Source organism: Oncorhynchus masou, chromosome 16, assembly GCF_036934945.1.
Source record: "Oncorhynchus masou masou isolate Uvic2021 chromosome 16, UVic_Omas_1.1, whole genome shotgun sequence".
NCBI lineage: Eukaryota > Metazoa > Chordata > Actinopteri > Salmoniformes > Salmonidae > Oncorhynchus > Oncorhynchus masou.
The window spans coordinates 15,341,049-15,362,774 of NC_088227.1; the positions used below are offsets into that span (position 1 = coordinate 15,341,049).

The 21,726-nt window shown below is 43.6% G+C and overlaps 3 protein-coding genes across 14 annotated transcripts in view; 1 reads left to right on the forward strand and 2 right to left on the reverse strand.

Moving 5' to 3' along the window:
* Positions 1 to 437: 437 nt before the first annotated feature.
* LOC135557537 (protein LEG1 homolog) lies at positions 438 to 2,894 on the forward strand. The gene is made up of 6 exons (XM_064990867.1): positions 438 to 757; positions 926 to 1,009; positions 1,120 to 1,304; positions 1,876 to 1,997; positions 2,194 to 2,432; positions 2,693 to 2,894. The coding sequence occupies exons 1-6, from the start codon at positions 463 to 465 to the stop codon at positions 2,857 to 2,859; spliced, it is 1,092 nt and encodes a 363-aa protein (XP_064846939.1). The 5' UTR covers positions 438 to 462; the 3' UTR covers positions 2,860 to 2,894.
* On the reverse strand, positions 2,693 to 7,311 carry LOC135557536 (protein THEMIS-like). Its single transcript, XM_064990866.1, has 6 exons — positions 6,988 to 7,311; positions 6,416 to 6,565; positions 5,673 to 6,134; positions 4,072 to 5,117; positions 3,793 to 3,934; positions 2,693 to 3,337 (listed from the first exon to the last, which is right to left on the reverse strand). Exons 1-6 carry the CDS (start codon positions 7,085 to 7,087, stop codon positions 3,153 to 3,155), a joined length of 2,085 nt encoding a protein of 694 aa, XP_064846938.1. The 5' UTR covers positions 7,088 to 7,311; the 3' UTR covers positions 2,693 to 3,152.
* Positions 7,312 to 7,728: 417 nt separating this feature from the next.
* The window catches only part of LOC135557538 (receptor-type tyrosine-protein phosphatase kappa), a 150,404-nt gene continuing 136,406 nt past the window's right edge, over positions 7,729 to 21,726 (reverse strand). For 3 of the 12 annotated variants that reach the window (XM_064990872.1, XM_064990870.1, XM_064990868.1), the window contains 18 exons: positions 20,256 to 20,416; positions 19,838 to 19,873; positions 17,170 to 17,360; positions 15,803 to 15,890; positions 15,444 to 15,577; positions 15,292 to 15,309; positions 14,516 to 14,552; positions 14,274 to 14,371; positions 13,974 to 14,090; positions 13,616 to 13,770; positions 13,125 to 13,260; positions 12,812 to 12,961; positions 12,363 to 12,536; positions 10,704 to 10,835; positions 10,474 to 10,599; positions 10,173 to 10,336; positions 9,842 to 9,977; positions 7,729 to 8,981 (listed from right to left, as the gene is read on the reverse strand). In XM_064990872.1, the coding sequence (XP_064846944.1) occupies positions 8,928 to 8,981; positions 9,842 to 9,977; positions 10,173 to 10,336; positions 10,474 to 10,599; positions 10,704 to 10,835; positions 12,363 to 12,536; positions 12,812 to 12,961; positions 13,125 to 13,260; positions 13,616 to 13,770; positions 13,974 to 14,090; positions 14,274 to 14,371; positions 14,516 to 14,552; positions 15,292 to 15,309; positions 15,444 to 15,577; positions 15,803 to 15,890; positions 17,170 to 17,360; positions 19,838 to 19,873; positions 20,256 to 20,416 (2,107 nt within the window). In that variant the 3' untranslated portion in view covers positions 7,729 to 8,927. The other 9 variants (XM_064990875.1, XM_064990871.1, XM_064990877.1 and 6 more) reach the window with 6 other exon arrangements.

Consider the following 21,726-nt stretch of genomic DNA (forward strand, 5'->3'; position numbering starts at 1 on the left):
TGCCTATGTTCAAGGGTCATGCACAGTTACATAAACTGTAAGTTTAGGCTGCACACACATATAACAGCAGCAAACTCTGGGAACCCCGAGCCCACATGCAGGACAGAGTTTGACTCAGGAAAACATGGTAAAGTAAACATGGATAAGCATCAACAAACAGGAATGACCGGAGAATAGACATGCTCTTTTCGATGATGAAATCACTGGTCAATGTCTGAAGCCTTTGCCTTCCCTATGGATCATGTTTGCTGTGGGCTGACAATACTGCTTTGGTTGTTTCTCTGACCCTTGTCCAATGGCTCTTCAAAAGTGCTGAGTGGACAAAAAATGGCATGATAAGTCCTGTTCACAGTGGATTTACCCCTGATACCCCTTCTCTATCATGCGATGTTGTGAGGCCAAAGTGCACTGACCACTCAAGTACAAAAAGGGGGAACTGTTACTTACCCAGGTGTAGTCAGCATGCAGTGTGTCTGGACCCTCTCCCTGCTTCAGCTAGTTGCCCTGTGGGCCAACGCAGCAGTGCTCACTGAAAATGGCCTCCCCATCCTCTGGGACCAGGCACCCAGCCAGCTGTCGGACCTGCCTCAGGCGGACAACGTAGTCACGATCAACCCCTGGAACTCCCTGCAGAGGATGAGTCTGTATAGGATACTGGTGGGCTCCACTGACAAGTATATGGCCTCCATGGGAACCAATGACAGTGCCAGCCCGTTGTGGGGCCTGCCTCTGCAGCTGGCCTGGAAACTCAGATCAGGTATGTCGGGCCTTCATTAGGTAGGTTTGGGGAGTCGAATATATGCACATTGTTTTTGTGATCTGTAATACACAATGTTCACTACATTTCTCAGTTGTCTCGATCAGATGGTTTATCAAAGGATTTCATGGGGGAAAGATGTGACTGAATGCACTTCTGTTCCCATAGGGCGTTTGGTTGACCCCACTGGTGCTACAACATGTGGACAGGAAGGAGATCCCATGTGCATATCCACTAATAGCTGGTGGGCATGTAAGCACTGTGACACACATTCAACCATGCAGGCCATGTGTGTAGCCCTACACTTCAATAACAGACCATTAGTAAACTCTCGCTCTCTTGCTCCTTCTCTCCCTCCCCAGGTGTGAACTACTACCTCTCAGTGATCCCTTTCCTGGCTGCTGTGCAGAAAGGCCTGATTGGAGATGGTCTCATTCAGGTCCAGGTACAGGCACCAGCTGAGGCAGCTGAAGACTCCTGCACCTCTTACACAGACTGCTCTGCTAAGTACCCAGACCTCATGGCCAAATGGGAAGAATTCTTCCAGGTAAGCTATTCAATGAACCTCCTTCCCCATGGGAAGCATTTTCCTTCTTGCCCTAGGAGATAAAACCGGTTTGTTCATTTAGTTGAGTGAGGCCTAGACTCAGTAAGATCAATAGCAGACACCCGTATCGTGGATGTTTTGGCAGTTGTCAGAAGTGGAACTATGTTGGAGCCGTCAGATTGGTGAGCAGCTGCTCTTGTGATCGTGAAGCCACACCCGTCCAACTGGCTTTCAGAACGCCAAGGTGTAGGCCGTAGAGAAACAATTACGATTAAATTGAACAATCATTCAACGAAATAATCACTTCTATCACTCTAATCAAGGTGTAGATTAGGTCTCACATTACAGTGTTCAAACTTGTAAATAGCAATGTCCGCCTTAAGTATAACAAGGAGCCACTGGTGGATCTGACAGCTGCACCGCAGTTCCACCTCCGATACCGCCAAAACAACCGCTATGCGGATCTGATTGATTCGAGCCCTTAAGTCACTGTTCATATATGTGACCCATTGGTGAATGCATAGAATTATTTGTTGTTCTTGGTTTATAATATGCTACCTTTCCATTCTAGACCCTGAAAGATGTTAGCGCATCTGAAATTTCTGACTTTGAGAAAAGGGACCAGATTCTAGGTGCCTTTTGGGCAGGTGAAACGCTCTCTTTGAATACTGCCTCATCCAGCTGCAAGGCAAAGTGAGTAGAAACATTAAGTGATACAGGTCATCACCATTTGACTTGACACAATGTTGAGTTTCAATTAAATATAGGACTATGTCCTTCAATCAGCTTTTACCTTGATTATTGATTATTATTTATGAAAACGATTATTGATTCAGTCTTTTGAGTCTCAATTTAGTCCTTGTAATCACACCTTTGACCTTTGTTACAGGATGAGCTACTATTCCAGCCCAGAGGTTGCATTCGCCAAAAGCTGGATAAACGCTGCAGATTATGTGGCAGCCGCGTACTTCCAGTCCAGCCTGAATAACTCTGTGCTTTTCATGGGACCTCTGCCCAGCAGAGTGCTTCAGGAGGGGGATAGCGCTCCTAACATAGCTGACCTAAGCTCAGAGGAGAACCACACCCTCTATATCTTTGGTTGGATGAACAGAATGAACACGATTCTTTGTGAGTACTTTTACTTTTAGTCCCCCGAGATGGATGTTAAAAATATATATTTGATCATTCTTTGTATGAAAAGTAGAGGAACATTTCAGAGTGAAATTGAGATGACAGACACCAGTCAGTGAGAAAATTAAGTCTACAGTCTCCCTCTAGTGGTGACATGTATGAAGTGTATTGAAATTGAGAGATCTACAGTACCAATTCAGTTGAATCAGGTTACTTGATCACATTTTCTTAACCAGTTGTTGTTCACCTTGTGACAGTGGGCTCTCCGGTTAAGATGTGGCGCTCAGCCATGTGCTCTGACAAGACTCGGGAGAAGGGCCGGGAGCTCCTACAGAACCTGATCCTGGACCCTAAATTCGTTGTTTCCACCTTCGTCTCCATTCTGACAGAGATGGCCCGCAGCTGCTCGGGCCTCAGCACATAAGTCCAATGAATAAAACTCACACAGTGCTATTTACACTTCCTGTGTTTGCCATCATTCCTTTTCCACAGTAGACAAAAGTCCTTGTTGATTAATGTATTTATTGTATGACTATAATAATACATTTACATGGAAGAGTGGCTCAGTGTAAAGTGCATAATAACAAAGATAAATAAATGTTGCTTGAAATTTGAACATTATATCTCACATGCCAAAATGTTCATTGGTCTTCACACTCAAACGTTAAGCTTGGATATGTATCAGATATTCATCATATCCATTGATTCTCTTGTTCCCTAAACCTGTTTCGCAGTCTGCATGGCATATGTGTTTATTGTTTTTCTCTTGCCGTGAATACTTTGGTCATTCAATTTTCTCCTGATGCTGGCAAGTTCATCCTCATCAATGTGTTCATAATCTTTAGTGTCATCATCATCCTGTTTAATCGTCTTGTGCCGAGGACTGTTTTCTTCACCGGTGGCTGAGGAAAGGACACAAACACAACAAGGCAATGAGAATCAAAGTCAAGCTTTTGACATAGATATTGATTAAGCAATAAGGTCAGAGGAGGTGTGGTATATGGCCTGATATACCATGGATGAGGGCTGTTTCTTAGGCACGACGTGCCTTACTGCTATTACAAACTGGTTACCAATGTAATTAGACCAGTCAAGATGATTTTTTTTGGTCATACCTATGGTACAGTATATGGTCTGATATGCCATGGCTGTTAGCCAATCAGCATTCAGGGCTCGAACCACCCAGTTTATAATATTAGTTATCGGTTGCTTTCCAAAATCTAGAAAGTATTTATATTGTCAGCTGACAATTAAGTTAAGTAGCAAAATGAGTCTGCTGCAATTTTGCTCACAACTATCCTCCAAGCATGTTGAATATTCAACAAAAGTATTCTGATAGATAGAAACATAGACAAACCTTTTTGTGGGCCTGAATCAGTCACTGTGACCAGACTTGTTTTGGAAGTTTCATTTCTTGGTGGAGGGGTGTTCTGTTCTGCACAGCTTGATGTTCTAGAGGTCGGCACTGCTTGTTCAGCTTTATTGGCTGCATGTGGGCTCTTCAATATAATAACACAGACCACACAAAGAATTAGCACTGTAATCGATTGAATATAACTTTTCGCTAAAATACATCTGATAGCTATTGTTGTTATTGTTTATTAAGGCATAAAATTACAACGGATGATCGACTCACCTTTGGAGAGCGGGGATCTGGCTTCTTCGGCCTGGGAGGCGGCAGATTCACTGTATCTTCTGAGTGCTTTTGGTGTCTCTTGGGTGGTCGAGGGGGAGGCAGCACGCTGGCATTGACATACCTCCTCAGGGTGAAGTAGCAGTCCTCTCCTATCTCCTCTACAGCTGAGCGGACGGCCTCGCCCTGGGTCAGCTCTGGGCCATTCCACCGCTCCAGAAGCTGCAGGGCCATGTTGGTGCGGTTGACAGGCACCTCCCAACACTGGGCCAGGTCCAGGGTGGAGACAATAAGGTAGGGGTCAGTGATCTCCTCCTCCAGCTGCAGCCCCACGGCCCCAGCCAAGAGGTCCTCCTTCACTGAGAGGTCCCTCATGGACACCTTGACGTTGAAGGGCAGGGTGAACCTGTGGCAGACCTCTGAGAGCATGTACTGCTTCTTGTCGTGGACCACCTCCACAAAACCCCCGTCCAGACACATGGGGATCAGCACGGCCTCGTACTTCTTCCCCACCATCTTCTCACAGGCCAGGGCCTCCACCGTCTTCCTCTTGTCTCCGTAGATCACCTCGCTTGTCTCCATCTTGTGTACCAGGTACTGGTCTCCCACCAGCACCGAGGACAGCCCCTCGTAGTGGGTCTCAAAGGCCCTGGTGGCCACTACGTGCAGCTGCTCCATGTTACTCTTGGCCACCTCTAGATCATACGCTGTGGGAAATGTCCGGGGCCTGCGCTTGAACCTGCCATTGTAAGACATTGGGATGAGGAAGCGTCTCTGGGCCTCACTGCGCATCTCAGATGCTAGGATTCTCTTCGCCTGGTAGGCACTGTGGACAATGACCTGCTTAGAGGATTTCAGGAAACCCAATTCCTCCGGAACTTGTGATGGTGGCTCGATGACTTCTGCTTTGAAGGGGAAGAACTCGCTGGGCTTGGCAAAGACATCACGGAAGGACAGAGGCTGCATGAAACAGGCACCGTCACACTCCTCTGTAACGTCCAAAACCTCAACATCCAGGGTGGATGGGATGAAAACAACATTCTTCCCAACTGTGAACACAAAAATGTATTATTTTTGTTTAGTATGCAAGCACAAGCTATGATAGGCAGGCTACTTTTCGGTAAGAAATGTTTCAACAAGATTCTTGATTCAAATGTTTTTCCAACAATATATACATAATGCAGCGTATATACATATTTTGTAAGTCATTGAATTGATCGCCAAAGGTTTGACATTAGTAAATCCGTTTAACTGCAGCTTTGAATAAAGTTTTCTGTTGTGCATTTTCTAAAAAGTAGCAATGCATCGTGATTGCCTGAACAGCATGATGACTACACATCAAAACATTGACGACTTTTGTGTCTGTGCTTCTGAAACAACCTTAAGACCAGTGTAGCTTTCATGAACATTAGTTGTCAAGATTGCAGTGTGTCCCCTTTAACTTGAAAACCAACATTGAGATGAGAAAAACGCAATTAAAACATGAAAAACATTTTGCAAATTATTTTTTTTTTTTTTTTTTTAAATCAGGAGATGAAAAGCCTTTTTCATTCCACATAACTTTGATGTAAAGTGAAAATATTAATGGTCCGTTTGAGACTCACACTTGGATACCGTCTGAAGCTCGTAGACAGGTGTGAGAACCAACTCTCCGCTGTAGTCCTCTGGCAACTCAGACACGCACTTCTCCTTTGACGGCAAAGACTTGGCCCAAGTCACTGTCCTTTTCCTTCCTTTGCGCATTTTCCATTCCACCAGCTCCCCGAGGGTGTAGAACTGGTCGTCGGCACACTCATAGAACTCCCCAAGTTGCGAGAGCTTCACAGTGAAGATGTGCTTGGAGTCTTTCCGCATGACCTCACAGTCAACATGGCTGTCGCCGTGCTCTGTCCTAATAGCAGTGAGTCTGAAGCTCTCCTCTGCCTGGATGGTCCCCTCAGGAAGCTGTAGCTTCTCAGGGCAGTAGAATTCTGGTTGGCCCAGGCACTCAGGGCTGATACGCACCGAGTCAACAATCTCCTGTATACTGGTGTATGGCCTCTTGTCGGCCACGATCCTGAAAAGGCCTGACAGTACAGGCAGGCAAAGCAATATATGAAATTATATTTATTGGTACAATGCACAAAACCACATGTTGGTAAGGTCCCTTTCTTACCTGAGAGAGGGGTTTGGACATTGACATACTGTAAACTGCAATACATGGTAAAGGCCAATAATTAAGCCATTTATTAAGAAATTAAAATCAGAATATATCAATCTATATTACAATGCTTTATGAAGGTACACATTTGATGACAAAACAATTAGATTTCATATTCAAGGTATAGTTTGGATGTTTCGGGCCCACCTGGGTAGTCAAGCGATAGATCGACTGTTATGGATTTGGATCCCTCAGACTGAAGCTCCACGATGAGTCTGGTGACACTGATCCCAATGATCTTCAGGAGCTCTCCGCAGGAGAAACTCCCCTCTCTTCCATACAGCTCATACACAGAACCTGGTAGAAAGGCATTTCAATGGATCTAGTGCAGTGGCACTGGATGGCTCTAAGAACAGTCGATTGTCTATTCTCCTTGTGGTGTAATGGATCCAAGTAAGTCAGAAATTAAGTAAAGGGCAGTAACATTTAATAACTATCATAAATAAGCATTAATAATTCATGCATACACATTTATAAAGGCTTATTCATGAAAGTTAGCACAAAGTGTTACCACACAATTTGCCCCAATAATAAGTTTGTCAACAGTTTTATGTTGAATTTTGTAACGTGAAATACCTTTTGTTTATATCATTTGCATGTTAAAATACTTCGTACACTGTGAGCCGTTAATCTTAACTTGCATTCACACGACAACATCTGTTATTCCAAAATGCCAGTCCAGTGAGTAAAGTTGGGGCTAATGATGTCTTCAGCCTTACCTTGGAAATAATATCCAGATTGCATTTGCAGTACTCTAGGGAGAGACTTGGCATCCACCGAGCGGGTGAACTCATCCAGTGTCATAGCCATCCTTTTCATTTGATCTCTGGGTGACCCGGACAAGTGTACCGAAGGAAACCTAGAGAGGAGACGCCACCTTCAACATGGGTCAGTCAAAAAGTTGACCAGCGGTGTGTTTAATGCCAAGTAACCCGTGCGCCAGGGCTCATTCTTGAGTATTAAGGCTCTCTTTCTGTGGCATAGTCAGGCACAGTGAACAACGAGAATCAGTGACACAGAAAGAAAAAGCATCCACGTATGAGTCACTTGTGCAACAGCAGAGGTTACAGGAGCCCTCACTCTGCCTCCGGAAACCAGAGGCAGCTAACTAACCACAACTCTCTAAGTAGCTAGGTTGTATCACTGGGAATCCAGCCGGAGACCAATGCCACAGAACAACAATATGTTAGTCACAATAACAATGATTAACATAAAATCAGAAAAAGGCTACTTGTAAATCTGTAGTGACTTGTACTTCTGCAGGCACTGGATTAAAGGGGAACTGACCAAAAAAACAACAACAAAAAAACAGCACGTCTCCAGACAAAAAAATATCTGTTTTTATCTAATATCTAGTGACCAGATTAAAATAATCATTAGGTGCGTAGTTTCTGAACAGTTGTGGGCAAATGTATGATACACATGACTAAACCAAACATACTCCCCTGTGATGACACTAATGATGTCTTACACAATGACATTTTATTCAAATATTTAAATGTTTTATTACAGCCAATAAGCCAACAGTTACAGACAAAAATAATAATAATAATATATGAAACATGACTAAATTCCACACGATAATGACTTGTTTCCTTTTCTCCAGGAGGTCCACTCATGTCCCAAATCAGTATGGCTGCCCCAACACATGCCTCTGCTGTTTTGGCTTACATCTTAGCAAGCTGTATCTAATACTGATTTATAATTCATTTTATTTATCTTTTGTTTTTCCAAAATACCAATACAGGTTAGGAGATCATCAGGAAAAAAATAGAGCTCTTTCGTGGTTGTCACTTGCCCTTCTGATAATTCTATCTGCATGGGTAGAATTCACAAGCATGTTTTACACAAATTAACCACTGTAACATCACACAGAAGATAAGAAAACATTGAAAATAAGATACTACTACTGAAATTTACCTTTTAATACTTAAAAAAAAAAACGACATTAAATGTTTACAGTTTAAAGGCATAGGTAAACATGGAATGAAGATGATTGTTTTGAGCCTTCAAAAAGGAATGTAAAGTAAACGATAGATACAAACAATGTGCTTTATCCATATAGACATATTTACATAAGTCTTTGGCTTATGATTTAAGATTTGCTACAAAATAAAAACAAGATGAGTCAGCCATCAGTCCACGATACAAACATTACCAAGCCAATGTCACGTGTCAGCACTTATAGAGCGCTGTATTTTCTCCTTTCACATTTGTGATCGACTTCTATATATAGATATATATTGTTCGTTGACAATAATGCTGCTAATATAAAAAATTAAAAATTAAAAAAAGTTTTTAGCATGCAACACCATGGCATTAGTGTTACCCTTTTTATCCTTTTTTTTTACAATGGCTGCACGTAAAAAAAATAACTAAATATGCGAAAGACATTGAAGCAAATGTGGCCTAGTGGCCGACACTTGTCTCTCTGGCACTGAACACGGCGAAGTACAATGGAGACATTTACAAACCACTCACATCATACTCCCAGTACAATTAGAAACATTAAAGAGTTTTCAACAACAACAAAAAAAAAATCCAAAAACCATCTATAGCAGTCTGTATAGGCTTAGTCAACGATGCCCACCTCCAAAGGATCTGTAGTGATGGAATGGTTACCAAGTTCCGGATGTTCTGTTTCGTCCCGTCTTCTTGGCTAAGATGTCTCGATGAACTCCAGAGCAAGGTCGTAGCAGAAACGATACTGCTCCTGTTCAGATGAAAACACATCCTGTGTGAACCGTTGTGGTGCTAAAACACGATAAACACAATGCTACAGTACAACCGTATACGACGAACAATACACTAATGACATGGCGATAACAGTACAACCGTATACGACGAACAATACACTAATAACATGGCGATAACAGTACAACCGTATACGACGAACAATACACTAATAACATGGCGATAACAGTACAACCGTATACGACGAACAATACACTAATAACATGGTGATAACAGTACAACCGTATACGACGAACAATACACTAATAACATGGCGATAACAGTACAACCGTATACGACGAACAATACACTAATAACATGGTGATAACAAGATGAATCACTACTGAATGGAGTATTCAATTCTTAACATAAAAATATGTCATTTGTAACTATTCTCTGGCAGTGAATTGAGGAGACAACAGGTAACTTTGACACGGGGCTGCAGTCATATGCATAGGCATCCTTTACATCATCCTGTAAAGGACGTGGCGAGGTGTCTCTCATGTTTACCCACAACAGTTTATTTCATCATCTTGACAGACTCTTTTGTTAATTTGTCCATGGTCCATAACATGATCATTGTTCTATATTTTTGTCAATATCACCTGGTTATAATTTGTTCCCAAACCATCTGCAAAACAAATCTAACATGGGGTGTTCCTATCTGTTCTCTAATACCTTCATATTATTGGCCGGCTTCATTCCAAATTTCTCCAGAAAATATCAGAAGTGAATATCACCAGAAATGAGAGGTGGCGTAGGCCTACGCTAATATACTGGCACTATATGAGTCAGAAATGCGTCTGTTGGGGAAACTCAGATTGACTGAACCGGTCTTACCGGGCTGTCCACCATGTTGGGCTTGCTGTTCCTCAGGCTCTTGACGGCGTGGAACACGTCCACCACATTCTGCCTTTTGATCATCTCACACACGATGCTGATAGCACAGAACATGCCGCTGCGGCCGCCTCCGTTCCTACAGCACAGGAACACAAGGGTGGTAACGGGAGGTTGGTTGGGTGACTAATGCTATTCTACACAACTGCCAAACATGGCAAATACAAGAGGTGGGTGCAGATAGGAGAGAGATGATGAGATTGTGTGAGATTGTGTGTGGGTGTTAGTGGCGGTAGTGGTGGTGGAGGGTGTGTGTGTTTGTGTGTACACTCACAGGCAGTGGATGATGGTGCGTCCCTCTCCCTCCTCACACTCCTCCTGCCACTTGTCCACCTGCAGTATGAGCTTAAGGAAGGAGCGCTTGGACGCTGGCACTTCTCTGTGGGCGGCCCAGCCCAGGTACTGGAACTGCCTCACCATCAGGTAGCCCTCTTGAGGCTGTGCGGAACACAGAAACATACATAATCAACGGCAGCCATTTTGGCTCCGACTCTGAACGTCATAACATTATAAGAATCAAACCATCAACCTCGATGGCAGCGACTAAAAAAAAACAAGATTAGTGTACCACTTACTCTGGTGAGGTTACATATTCTGAAGAGACGGCTGATGACGTCACAATCCATGGAGCAGGACATACATTCAACTTGGACAGGACCGTAGCGAAGCATCCCCTCTTCAGGCCAGTACTGAGGACAGCCCTGATTGACAACAACAACAACCTTAGCAATGATGTGTAGCCTACCTTCGCTCAATGCACAATAATGCGATTTGGAACCAGGGCGGGGAAGTGGTCAGGTATTACCTGCGCTAGGTCAATCTCATTGAGCATGACCAGGGACGTGCAGCCGTAGTCATACACCAGCCTCCAGAAGTCTTTGACCGTGTTGGGCAGAGGGTGCTGGGTCACGATGAAGGCTGCTGGCTGTCTGTAGCTCTGCGGTGGAGGAAGTCAACAAGGAACCATGTAACATCTCACAGCACTGAGTCTGCAGACATTTACAGAGTACACATACTGAAGATATGATCCCTGTCAGAGTGAACAATGTGTGCATATATGAACATGCAAGGAATGTGGAGACATTTCTGATGTTTGAATGACAAGTGTTTTTTTTAAACTAGGGCAATCCATGTGGTGGGCATGCTTCTAGCAATAGTATATACATTAAATGAAGTTCTGCTGACATACGCCTTAATTAAGCCATGAAACAAATCCAGTATAGTTAGAAGCATTTGAATTATTCAGAAGTGAAAAGTTCAGAAATTACCTGGTATTCTTCTGACGGCTTGGTTAGAAAAAGTCCAAAAGTTTGTGAAGCGTACGAGGAAGTGATTTAACATTACCCTCCAAATAAAAAAAGATCATAATCTAGCAAAGTTCTGCTTCTCTGTGCACATGAAATACCATCTCCCAGGATCTATGTCAATACTCCCAGGATCTATGTGTCAATACATAGTTTGATTATTTATTCACCCAGGTTTCTCTCATTCAGAGTATTTTGCAAGAGTCTCTTTTGAGAGTTCTGTTTCAGGGTCCATTGGAATTCTAGCAAGGACTGAGAAGAGGATTTGAATTCAACCTCTTTGTATAAAATACAGTGTATTTTATACAAAGAGCAGCGTCATGTTTAGTACGGTCACCAACCACATTCTATTTGCTATATGTAATATATTGGCCCCCAAAAAAAGCTATAGCTACGCGTTGGCTTCTGACCCTTTTCTCAATTACGCAGCTATGACAAGATGACTCCCAGGAGATGGATTCACTTTCGGGCACAGATCCTGATATCAACCTTAGAGAATCCTGATCCAAGAGGTCAAATAGTGAGGCAGTCTGTTGTATTATGTGGATACTGTAGTAGAAGTTACAAACTGGATTATTGGTAGAACTAATAATAAAATGACGTGGTTATACACTGCACCTGTTTCTCTTAGCTCGCCCTTTTATCAAACGGGTCAAACTTTTGGGGGGATTTTTTATTTTTTTGAAAACCCAAAATGTTTAAAAGCTCAAGTATAATTTAGGACCACTTCAATAGCCATCTTGAAGAATAACGTCAACAAATGACATTGTTGAAAACTTTCTCCCAAAAAAATGCAATTAATTTGAGCAAATGTTTTCATTTTCGTCGACATCACTACTTGCTCTGTGAGAAAATAAATGAAGGATTGCCCAAAAAGAACAGAAACTGTTGAGCACACGTTAAAAACACAGTGAATATCAGTCCTTCTACATTTTCCAAAAGAGTACACAAAACAGAAGTATACACCTGGATTTGTCTCTAGCTTTCGGTCTCTACTACACATTCAGATAACGTCCAGTGCACTTAGTAAAGCCGAGGGAGTGTGTATGTGTGCGTGTCTGTGTATTTGTGCGTGCTTGCATATGTGTTTGCGTGCGTACGTGCATGTGTATACTGTGTGTGTGTGTGTTTACGTGTGCACGAGGGGAGAGGACACTTACATCCATGAGGGCAGCGTTGATGTAGTTGCTGCTCTCCCCGTCGATGGTGATCAGGAAGGGCAGACAGCGGTCTGGAGGCAGCATGTCCATGAAGCGGTTCTTCTCGTGGTTCCTGGGCAGCAGGGCGATGCTGCAGTCCTCTGGCTGTGGCTGAGGGGTCACCGAGTTCAGGGTCTGCAAACAACACAAATAACATGAAAGCCCAAAAATGACAGGGAACATTGTTTGTTAGAAGACATGGGATGTATCTCAAATGGCACCCTATTCCAAGTAGTGCACCCAAAGGGAATAGAGTGCCGTTTGAGATGCACCCATGATCTATTTCCATATTTTTGTTGTCTTTTAGTGTTGTACGACACACGATTAACGTCAGGCTATAAAAGACTGAGGATTGAAACATGGATTGTGCCACCATAAATATGAAAGGGCTCCAGAAAGGCTTCCAGTACCTGGAATTCGTCTTTGAGGTGTGAGGAGTTGCTCTGTGAGTCTATCCTGATCATGTCATAGTGAGCTGCTTTGTACTCGCAGGCGGGGATGGCCGTCTCGCCACACAGACAGGCCTCTAGGATGGCGTCATGGATAAAGATGTACTGCTCCTGTGGCCGAACCACAGACACACACTCAGCAAAGGGAAGGCACTGCGTCTCCAGACAGTCCATGCATAACAGTAGCATGAAATGAACAGACGGACAGCAATGGCGAATGGTGTTAATGTTAATTGGCGAGGTGTGTGGCGGTGGGGGTGGATCTAGTAGTCACCTCAGTCTGTACCATGTTGATGCGTCTGGAGCGCAGGGCCTTCACGCAGTTGTAGATGTCCACCACGCCCTCCCTCTCCGCCATGTCCAGCATGATGTCGATGACGATGTAGCAGCCTGTGCGTCCGGCTCCGGCGCTGACCAAGGTGAGAGGGCAGCAAGAGGACAGGGAGGTGAGCACGGGGCTGCGTAGCACCGCTCTGCAACGGCCTACATATCCAGCCGTTGTGCAGTATACACAACAATGTGATACCTTGTGCACGAGATTACATTTACAAGTCTGTGCATCAAAATCCACAACAACCACATCCTGCCAAGGGAATATCTTAGCTAGCTTAGCAGTGGCTGACATTGAAGCGTGCTAGATAGTTCAGGTGCAATCATTTCGTAGTCATATGACAGTGTCGCATGAGAGATCAAAGAAAAGTAAATCGAATGCACCTGTTTTCTCAGGCGGTCTGGCGTAGAGGAAGTGTCGTGTTAGGGGCTTACCTGCAGTGCACCACGATGGGCCCAGCGCTGGGGGGGTTTGACATTTTGACCCGGCGGATGAAGGAGAGGAGGCCTGTAGCGTGGTAGGGCACTCCGTGGTCAGGCCAGCCGGTGAAATGAAACTGCTTCACCTCCCGCAGCTCGTTAAAGCCTCTCTGATGACAGAGAGCATACGGGTTATTAGGTAACAACTGGTCTGGGTTCAGTCTGACTTCCACATTTGCAACGTGTGTTGATTTTAAGGGGCAATCTTGGATTCAAGCAATAACAAAGCGGTGAATCCCAGATTGCCCCTTTAGCTGTTACCAACCAAACTGTTGAATACGGAATTGTCGGGGTGGACAAAGGACTGACTCACCCTCTCCAAGGTGAACGTTCTGACCACATATTCAGCAAGGGGCTCCACCTCCACAAATGTCACTTTGAAATCACCATAGACCTCAGCATCATCGGGCCAGTACTTGTAACACTTCACCTACAAGAACATAGGCATTTCATTCATTTAAAAGAAACAGACGTCTTTAAATACTACACATACTTACACAGAATAGGTGCCCAGGTATGCAGTATGCCATAACAATATCTGAAGACTGATCCGACGTCTACATCGTCTGACAGCAATATGATATTATGGGGGTCTGGAAGCAATATGACCTACCCGTCCAACTTCCACTAGGTTGGTGACCATGACGATACAGGCAGACTGCTCTTGCCAGACCATCCTCCAGAAATCATAGACTGTCTCATGGACAGGCCCTGGAGAGGACAACACACATCAATCAATCTCTGAACTAAATACAACACAATCTGATCATCCTATATAAGATCAATTGCTCAATGCTGAAATAACAACATGAGCATCAGACCTTCTCTAGAGGTTAAGGCAGAACTTTGTCTTACCTTGGGTTGCAATGTAGTGACTTGGCCTCTGGTAACCCTGAAAATTGCAAGAAACACAATATGTTAAGATCATTCGGTTAAGACTTTCATTTTGGTGTTGCATCAACAGCAGACTACTACACAGCACACCGTGCCTCGACCCCAGCTTGGTGTGCATGTGATATATCTTCACGGGAGTCAATGGCTTTATGCACTAATATGCACAGAGCTGTTCTCGTGCATTAATTCATTCACTGAAATACACTTTCAATACGAGCACGTTTCCTACTTGTGCTTTGAGTATCTGCCAACTAAACGGACATTTATTCTCTGTGAAGCTCAACTCGTGTGTTTTAATTGCCAAGAATTTCACATTAGCGATTACTTCGTAGGAATAATACATTATTGTAGTTGGCTACTTATTAGCAAGTTGCTTCATAGAGTCAGCAGGTTTAGCACCTTAAAGGATCCCTATCAGATTGGATCTGGCTGGGCACAGGCACAGGTGGGGAGGCAACAAAGGAAAACAAATGGTGGCCACCATCTTGTAAATATTCCTATCGAGAACAGTCGCACACGGATCAGGGATGTACACGTCGGGCATGAGGACATGTGAAATGGGAGAAGCGGATGAACAACAGCATGGTAGGATCAAATCAAAAAGGGGGGGACAAAAGGAGGTCTAACATCTCGTACAGCTGCCATGCAGATGTTATTAGAGGTAACCAGAGGTGAACAAGGGAGGAGGGAGAGTGGGATACATGAGGTGTGGTGAGGTCCCCTACAGTGATACTTACATCCCTGTACAGCCATATCTACAGCCCAAATCATAGGCAAGAGTGAAAGAAAGCACAACAATGTCAGTGAGTACAAGCACTTTGACTGAAGGAGGGAAATAAGAGCTGTATTCATATTGTTGACAAAGACATGCATAGAAGGCCTCACATACGAGAGAAGGACGGTCGTGTCGCACACGTTCGCCAATGGAGGAGGCTGCGCCACTTACGTCAATGTAGTTGGCGTTGATGTAGTCAGAGGAAGGGTCGTCTTCCATTGGTTGCAGGATCACTCTAGAATGATCGTCTGCAACACACCATGGGTTTGTAGGCTGACTAGTTGCATTTCATTAACAGGAAGTCAAATCAAAACGATTCTTCTATGTTTCCTGGGAATTAAAAGACCGCTAGGTACATGATAACCGATGTTGCGGTTAGCCAAATTTAAACGAGTTCATTCCTAAAAAAAACGCTAGGCAAAAGGAGGCGTCAACATCTAGCAACTTTATTAGAAGTTAAATGCAAGACTTACATGCAATGATGTTTCCATAGCGGTTCTTGGTTCTGTTAGTGTCTTTCTTTGCCACGTCCCAGGAAGCGGACTGGCCTTCAAAAAAACTCTGCATACCAAACAGAATGAAGCAGAGTGAGTGAGGCTAATAATAAAAACACATTTCGCAACATTACTGTCTAGACTAAACTGTGGTTTCTATGGACTTTTCCATTGTACCCTATGTCAAGGACCATCACTTCAAAGCTTCATTGTCTGGCCTGGTGCATCGCAGAGAACAATTGAGATACAAGGTAACCATATTTCCTGACGTGGCAAATTTAAAAAGTGAAATTACTTCAATTGTCCATTGAAGAGGCATTGTAGCATGTGTTTCGATGCTTAAAACCTTAAAGTTTTGTCTTCACCACAGAGATCATTATTACAATATTACAATAGGAACTGGACATCACATTGAAACTTCCTAGAGCTGCATATACATATATTCAGTCGACTGAACAACAGCATAGTTGTGAAACAATCTATAGGGAGATGACTATCGGAGCTGAGCCATTACTCACACAAGACAATTTTACTTTGCCCTTAACATTTTTTGTTTCATTGCACTTTCAAAGGCTGCAGAGCAAGTAACTGAACGTCTCTAAACCACTGCAGCAGTGCAAACCTCTCCCTGACAGGCAAACTCCTCGCTGACAGGAAACTCTCTCTCTGCAGGGCTGTGGTTGCCTCATCAAGTCAACACAGTGAGCAACACAGAACCTCAACAGGATGTGACATTTAGTGGGTATTTTGCTTGTTCTCCACTGTTGGGGTATTTTCTCTTTGAAGAACCTCCCAGAAATTGAGTTAAATGCTTGATTTGAAGCAGATTGTATTTGAATGAACTCAAAGGTGGGTTGACGGTTTGAATAGTGAGGGCTGATGACCTCATACACTTAGCTAATATGCGTGTGAGCTGTCGTTTCATTTTAAAAGCTACTTGCCCCATTAGGGCCATCGTAAATATGCTATTTTATACATATAGACCAGAGTCTTGGGCCTGTGTTATGTGTTATGCCACCATGGCCTATTTATTGCCTTACCTCCCTTATCTTACCTCATTTGCACACACTGTATATAGATTTTTTTCAACTGTATTATTGACTGTATGTTTGTTTATTCCATGTGTAACTCAGCGTTGTTGTATATGTCGAACTGCTTTGCTTTATCTTGGCCAGGTCGCAGTTGTAAATGAGAACTTGCTCTCAACTAGTCTACCTGGTTAAATAAAGGTGAAATTATTAATTATATATTTTTTAAACATTTCTTTTTTTATGAGTGTACTGTCAACTAGAGTCTTAGGGCCTGTTTTACGGATGTACTGTAGACTAGAGTCTTTGGGGTCTGACCTCATATTCCTCCTTGAAGCCGTAGCTGTCGGAGGTCTTCATCAGGTTTATGTGTTGGAGCAGGTCAGCCACCCTGATGGCTGGGTGCAGCTGACCGGTCTGGTAGGGCGACTCTGTCCCCTCACAGTGGTACCGAGGCACGTCCAGCAGCCGGCTGGACTCTGCAGCAGCAGCGGCAGTGTGGTTCTCATCTGTCCAAGGAAATCACATGCTGGTGACGATTACACAGGCTTGTGAAGGATCATCATCACCATCACTGGCCTTAGCCAAGTTAAACTAAACTCCATGGTGTGCTTCACATTAATGGCACATTGTCTCATGTAATTGCGTGCTGAAATCCGTCATTTTTTATTTTTTTTTACAAATAAAAACATAATTTTATGTGATGTTGGAGCTCCAGTCCGTCCACTCTCATCTCCACTCAACTCTGTTGATGTGAAGAACATGGTGGAGCGGAGTTGTCCTTTACTAATCTGGCCTGGGGTCAAATCACAATTAATACCCTATTATAACCAGACTGGGTTACTTTCTCTCACAGAATTACATTTACAAAACTGTTTTTCTTGCAAAAAAAAAGAACATGGCTCCTGCCTTCACAAAGCAGCTAAGCTCTGAGGAGGATGTAAGTCACAAGGCACCTGGCAGTAACTGACATGTTGTGTCAGCTTGGTGAGTGGGCAAGACAGGGCTTGATAAAGCTGAGGAGTGGTGCCTGTCTTTCCCAGCAGACGGACAGGCAAACGCAGGGGCCTCTCAGTTAAGACAGTGTGAGGGCAGGAGTCTCTCAGGGGAGAGACACTGGGCTCACAGGACTGACAGGCACCATATGCGCCGTTTAATGTCTTATCTGAGCCGTGTCAACCCCTGAGAAACATAGCCATTTCGCCTGTGGAGATGTGTGCGTGTGTAAGTGTGTGTGGTGTCTTCGTGTGTGAGTGTGGTTGTGTGTATGTGTGTGTGTGTGGGGGGGGCTGCTGAGTCCTAGGTTATCTGCAGCCAGGATTTTCACCCCTCTAAAGCCCAGACTGACCTGCTGGCAATCACATTACCTACTGAGCCGTGAGCTCTATATCTTTTCTGCTTGGCTAGCCCCTGAGCTACTGCTAGCCTCTATATCAGGTTAAGAGGAATGTTAAGTTACAGTTTTAAGAACCCTGCACAATTTACTGTCAGCGGAGGGGATGGCGGCTACTGCTACTGACACCCACACTCTGCACACACTTTTAATGGCTCAATCAACGACACGAATGCATTGAGATCCAGTATTTGCGATCTGGTAATCAAATTCTTTTCATTAACCACTTTGGGACACTTTAGAATTTCCACACACACTTACCGGTAATTGGCACTTCACAATTAGGGCAGCAAGAAAGGAAAACAACATGAGCTTTTCACTAGATCAACAGTAAGCACACAGAGGTTGTAGTACATATAGAATATGATGAAGTGACATGACTTCAAGCACAATACTGGACGATGAGGGTGATGGAGGTGATCACCTAACAAGGACGAGGGATTCACAGTTGCACACGGGTTTCTAGAAAGCTATGGAGAGACTGACAGACACACTAATGCAGTGGGTGGGATCTAAGAGGAGTGACACTAAGCTGGCGAGAGAACTGCTGCACTCTAGTGTAGAGACTATCTAAGCTGACATTTCTACTCATTTGCAAATTTGTACTACTTAATTCGGCCCCAACATACTAGACTGAGTCATGGCTTGAACTGCACCCTTCACTTCCTATTACCAAGCCCAGCGAGAACACAGAGCTAAAATAACACATTTTCACAGCAAATACTGTGGCCTGAGGGGGCATTTTAATTCCCCATCAAACTTAGGTTTTCAGTGAGCCGTAAAGACCCTCCGCGGTGGCTTGCTTGTTCTGTCAGTGTGGACTACACCGCTCGTGTCGAGTGTCTAACACTCTCCATCCTGATGTCACGAGTGAACGCTGAACTCCATTACATAGAAACTGTCAGATGTTTTTTTTTTTTTTTTACTCTACACAGACAAGTCCCAGAGGGGCTGAGGGTGATTTAAAATGGCACCCGCACACAAAGCCTGTACGACTTACACACAGTGACAGGATGACTGGTTTCATTCTATAAAAGTGTCATGTCATGCAGGACGTTGATCTTCAGGTAAGGACTCAGGTGAATGTAGCCTTCGTGTATCTTCACTTGTGTTTGAATTAGTTATCCCTCCTCATCTCCTAAACCAATGTCTGAGCAGGATTTGGAGCGTGCAGACAGTTGTAATGCATACAGGACTGAGTGTGAGTCTCTGAATGTGGTTTGGACCTTTAGCTCCATTCTAACGGCTCTTAGGTGGGTCCTAAACGCTGGAGGATTGTTCATCGGTTCACTGGAGGACTGCCATGTCTCCACTCTACCATGGCTGAGGGCCAAGTTTGTTTTACAGCAGCCAGGGGATATCCTATTTTATTCCCCTTACTGGATAAGTGAATGTGGAGGCTAGTCATTCTGACTGTGATACTGTATATTTTCAGGGCTAGAGTGAGTTGTACGTTACTAACCAGACTCAACACAGAGACAATCAATGGACGGCTACAGGTTTACAATGGACGACTATGGGACTGTGACAACAACATGCATGAAGAACACAACAAGCCATGGCAAGGCAGATGATATAGCACCGGGGCCTCACCTAACACTGCCGTTGGCACAAGTGGATCATTAGGCACTGTAGGGAAAAAAGTGTATGAAATACATTCCAGAAGCTGCATCACACAACTGAATTATACAATTCCAGGGGCAAGATGAACAGAGCATAAGATTAGAAGAAATTCTACCAAAATATCCTGTGCCAACAGTTCAAATCATTAAAGGCATTCAATCATATCTTGGGATGTTCCTATTATGCATTTTAAAGTAAAAATATGTAAGGTGAAAGGGCAACTTAACACCTCTCTTCAGAGCCCGTCTCATGGACTCTTCTTGGTGTTAGGGTCTTTCCCATCATAAGGCATTAGATTATCTAACTGTCAGGATCCTTTCTCACATGTACCATGTATCTGTGGAGGGTGGTGTTCCCCAGGGAACTGTCTTAGGACCATTATGCTTACATCTGTTGCTGAAGTTGTGGGAGTCCATAAAGGTGACGGCCATGGGATCCTCAGCATGGAGCGTGCTCTGATCAGCATAACTGCGGTCCATGGCGTTCACCATGTGGGTCATCTCCTGCCGAGTGTTCCCAATGGCGTCTTTGCGCTTCTTGGCCAGTTTCCTGAAGGATCGGACGAGCAGGTTAATATATCACAAAAACACATTGCCATCGATTATTCATACACAACAGGAAAGACTAAAGGGACAGAGATGAAAGAGAAAAGCTCATCTCCATGACAACAGACCATTGGTTTGGCTTCCACATACGGCCTTTAAAAAAAATATTTTTCATCCAATAATAGGTGCAAACCTCACAAATACTCTATTATTAGGGTCAAGTATCATTCAGTACACTGTAGGAAACATATAGGGGAAACACAAAAGGAATCAAAATCATGCAGGAGTAACTTCTGCTTCGAGGGGGACAGGTAGATGCTTCATGCTAAGGTGAGAGGTTGCTGCATGTCATCCCCAGTCTGGGCTCTGACATACACATTCTGAGAAATGGGGACTCCCTGATTGGTTGATGATCTATTGATCATTTCACCTGGGCAGGAGTTGATTGGGTTAATACAGTATATTAGCATATATTAGATTAATATGCCAAATCGATTGTGTACGGACTTACTCATTGGCCCGACTGAGAAAAGCCTACAAGACTGGGAGGTTTCCATTTTAAGGGCAATTAAGAGTTTCACTACATTTGAATTGTAAAAATGGGGCACTGCGATGAAAACACAGACCCACTCTGTTCTAATCCTAGTTCCTTATTCCACTTTGCGAGCACCCTGAAGAAAGGTGTTGCAGTATAAATTATCCTCTGATTGGAGTTTTCAGATTGCAGTTAGATGAACGCACTGAGACAGGGTTTTAAGGAGCCACACTAGTGAAGGGAGGACTCTTTGTACTAGAGAAGAGACAGATGGGACAGCAGGAGAAAGAGACCAAATACTATAATTTAATACTGTTCTAGTAAAATGACAATTACAGACAGAATATACTAATTTCTGCCCATCATAAATTGGAAGTGAATTGAAAATAGGCAAGCACAGCATGGGGTCAATTATATCAAGAGCCATGAGAAAATTATCCGGCTTCCATTTTGAGCCTTTTAATTACCTTTGATAGAGGCAAACTGTAGGATACCTCACTTTCCCGTCGGGAAAAACTGATTTAACATTTGAGGTAATTATTGGTAACTTTCTGTTTTTCAATTATTCCAAACTTAACAGGATATAATTGTCAAAATGTCTCCCAGCGCTAACAAATTTGGTGTCCTAAAATCGCTTGAAGGGACTATCCGAAGCCAGCAAAAATATGTTCTCTGTGAAAATCTCTTTCATTTTAATGGAGAGAAAAAAAAATCATTAATAAAAACAGATTTTTAAATCCTGTGTCGGGGGGAATCATCTCTGAAATGCTGAAAAGGCT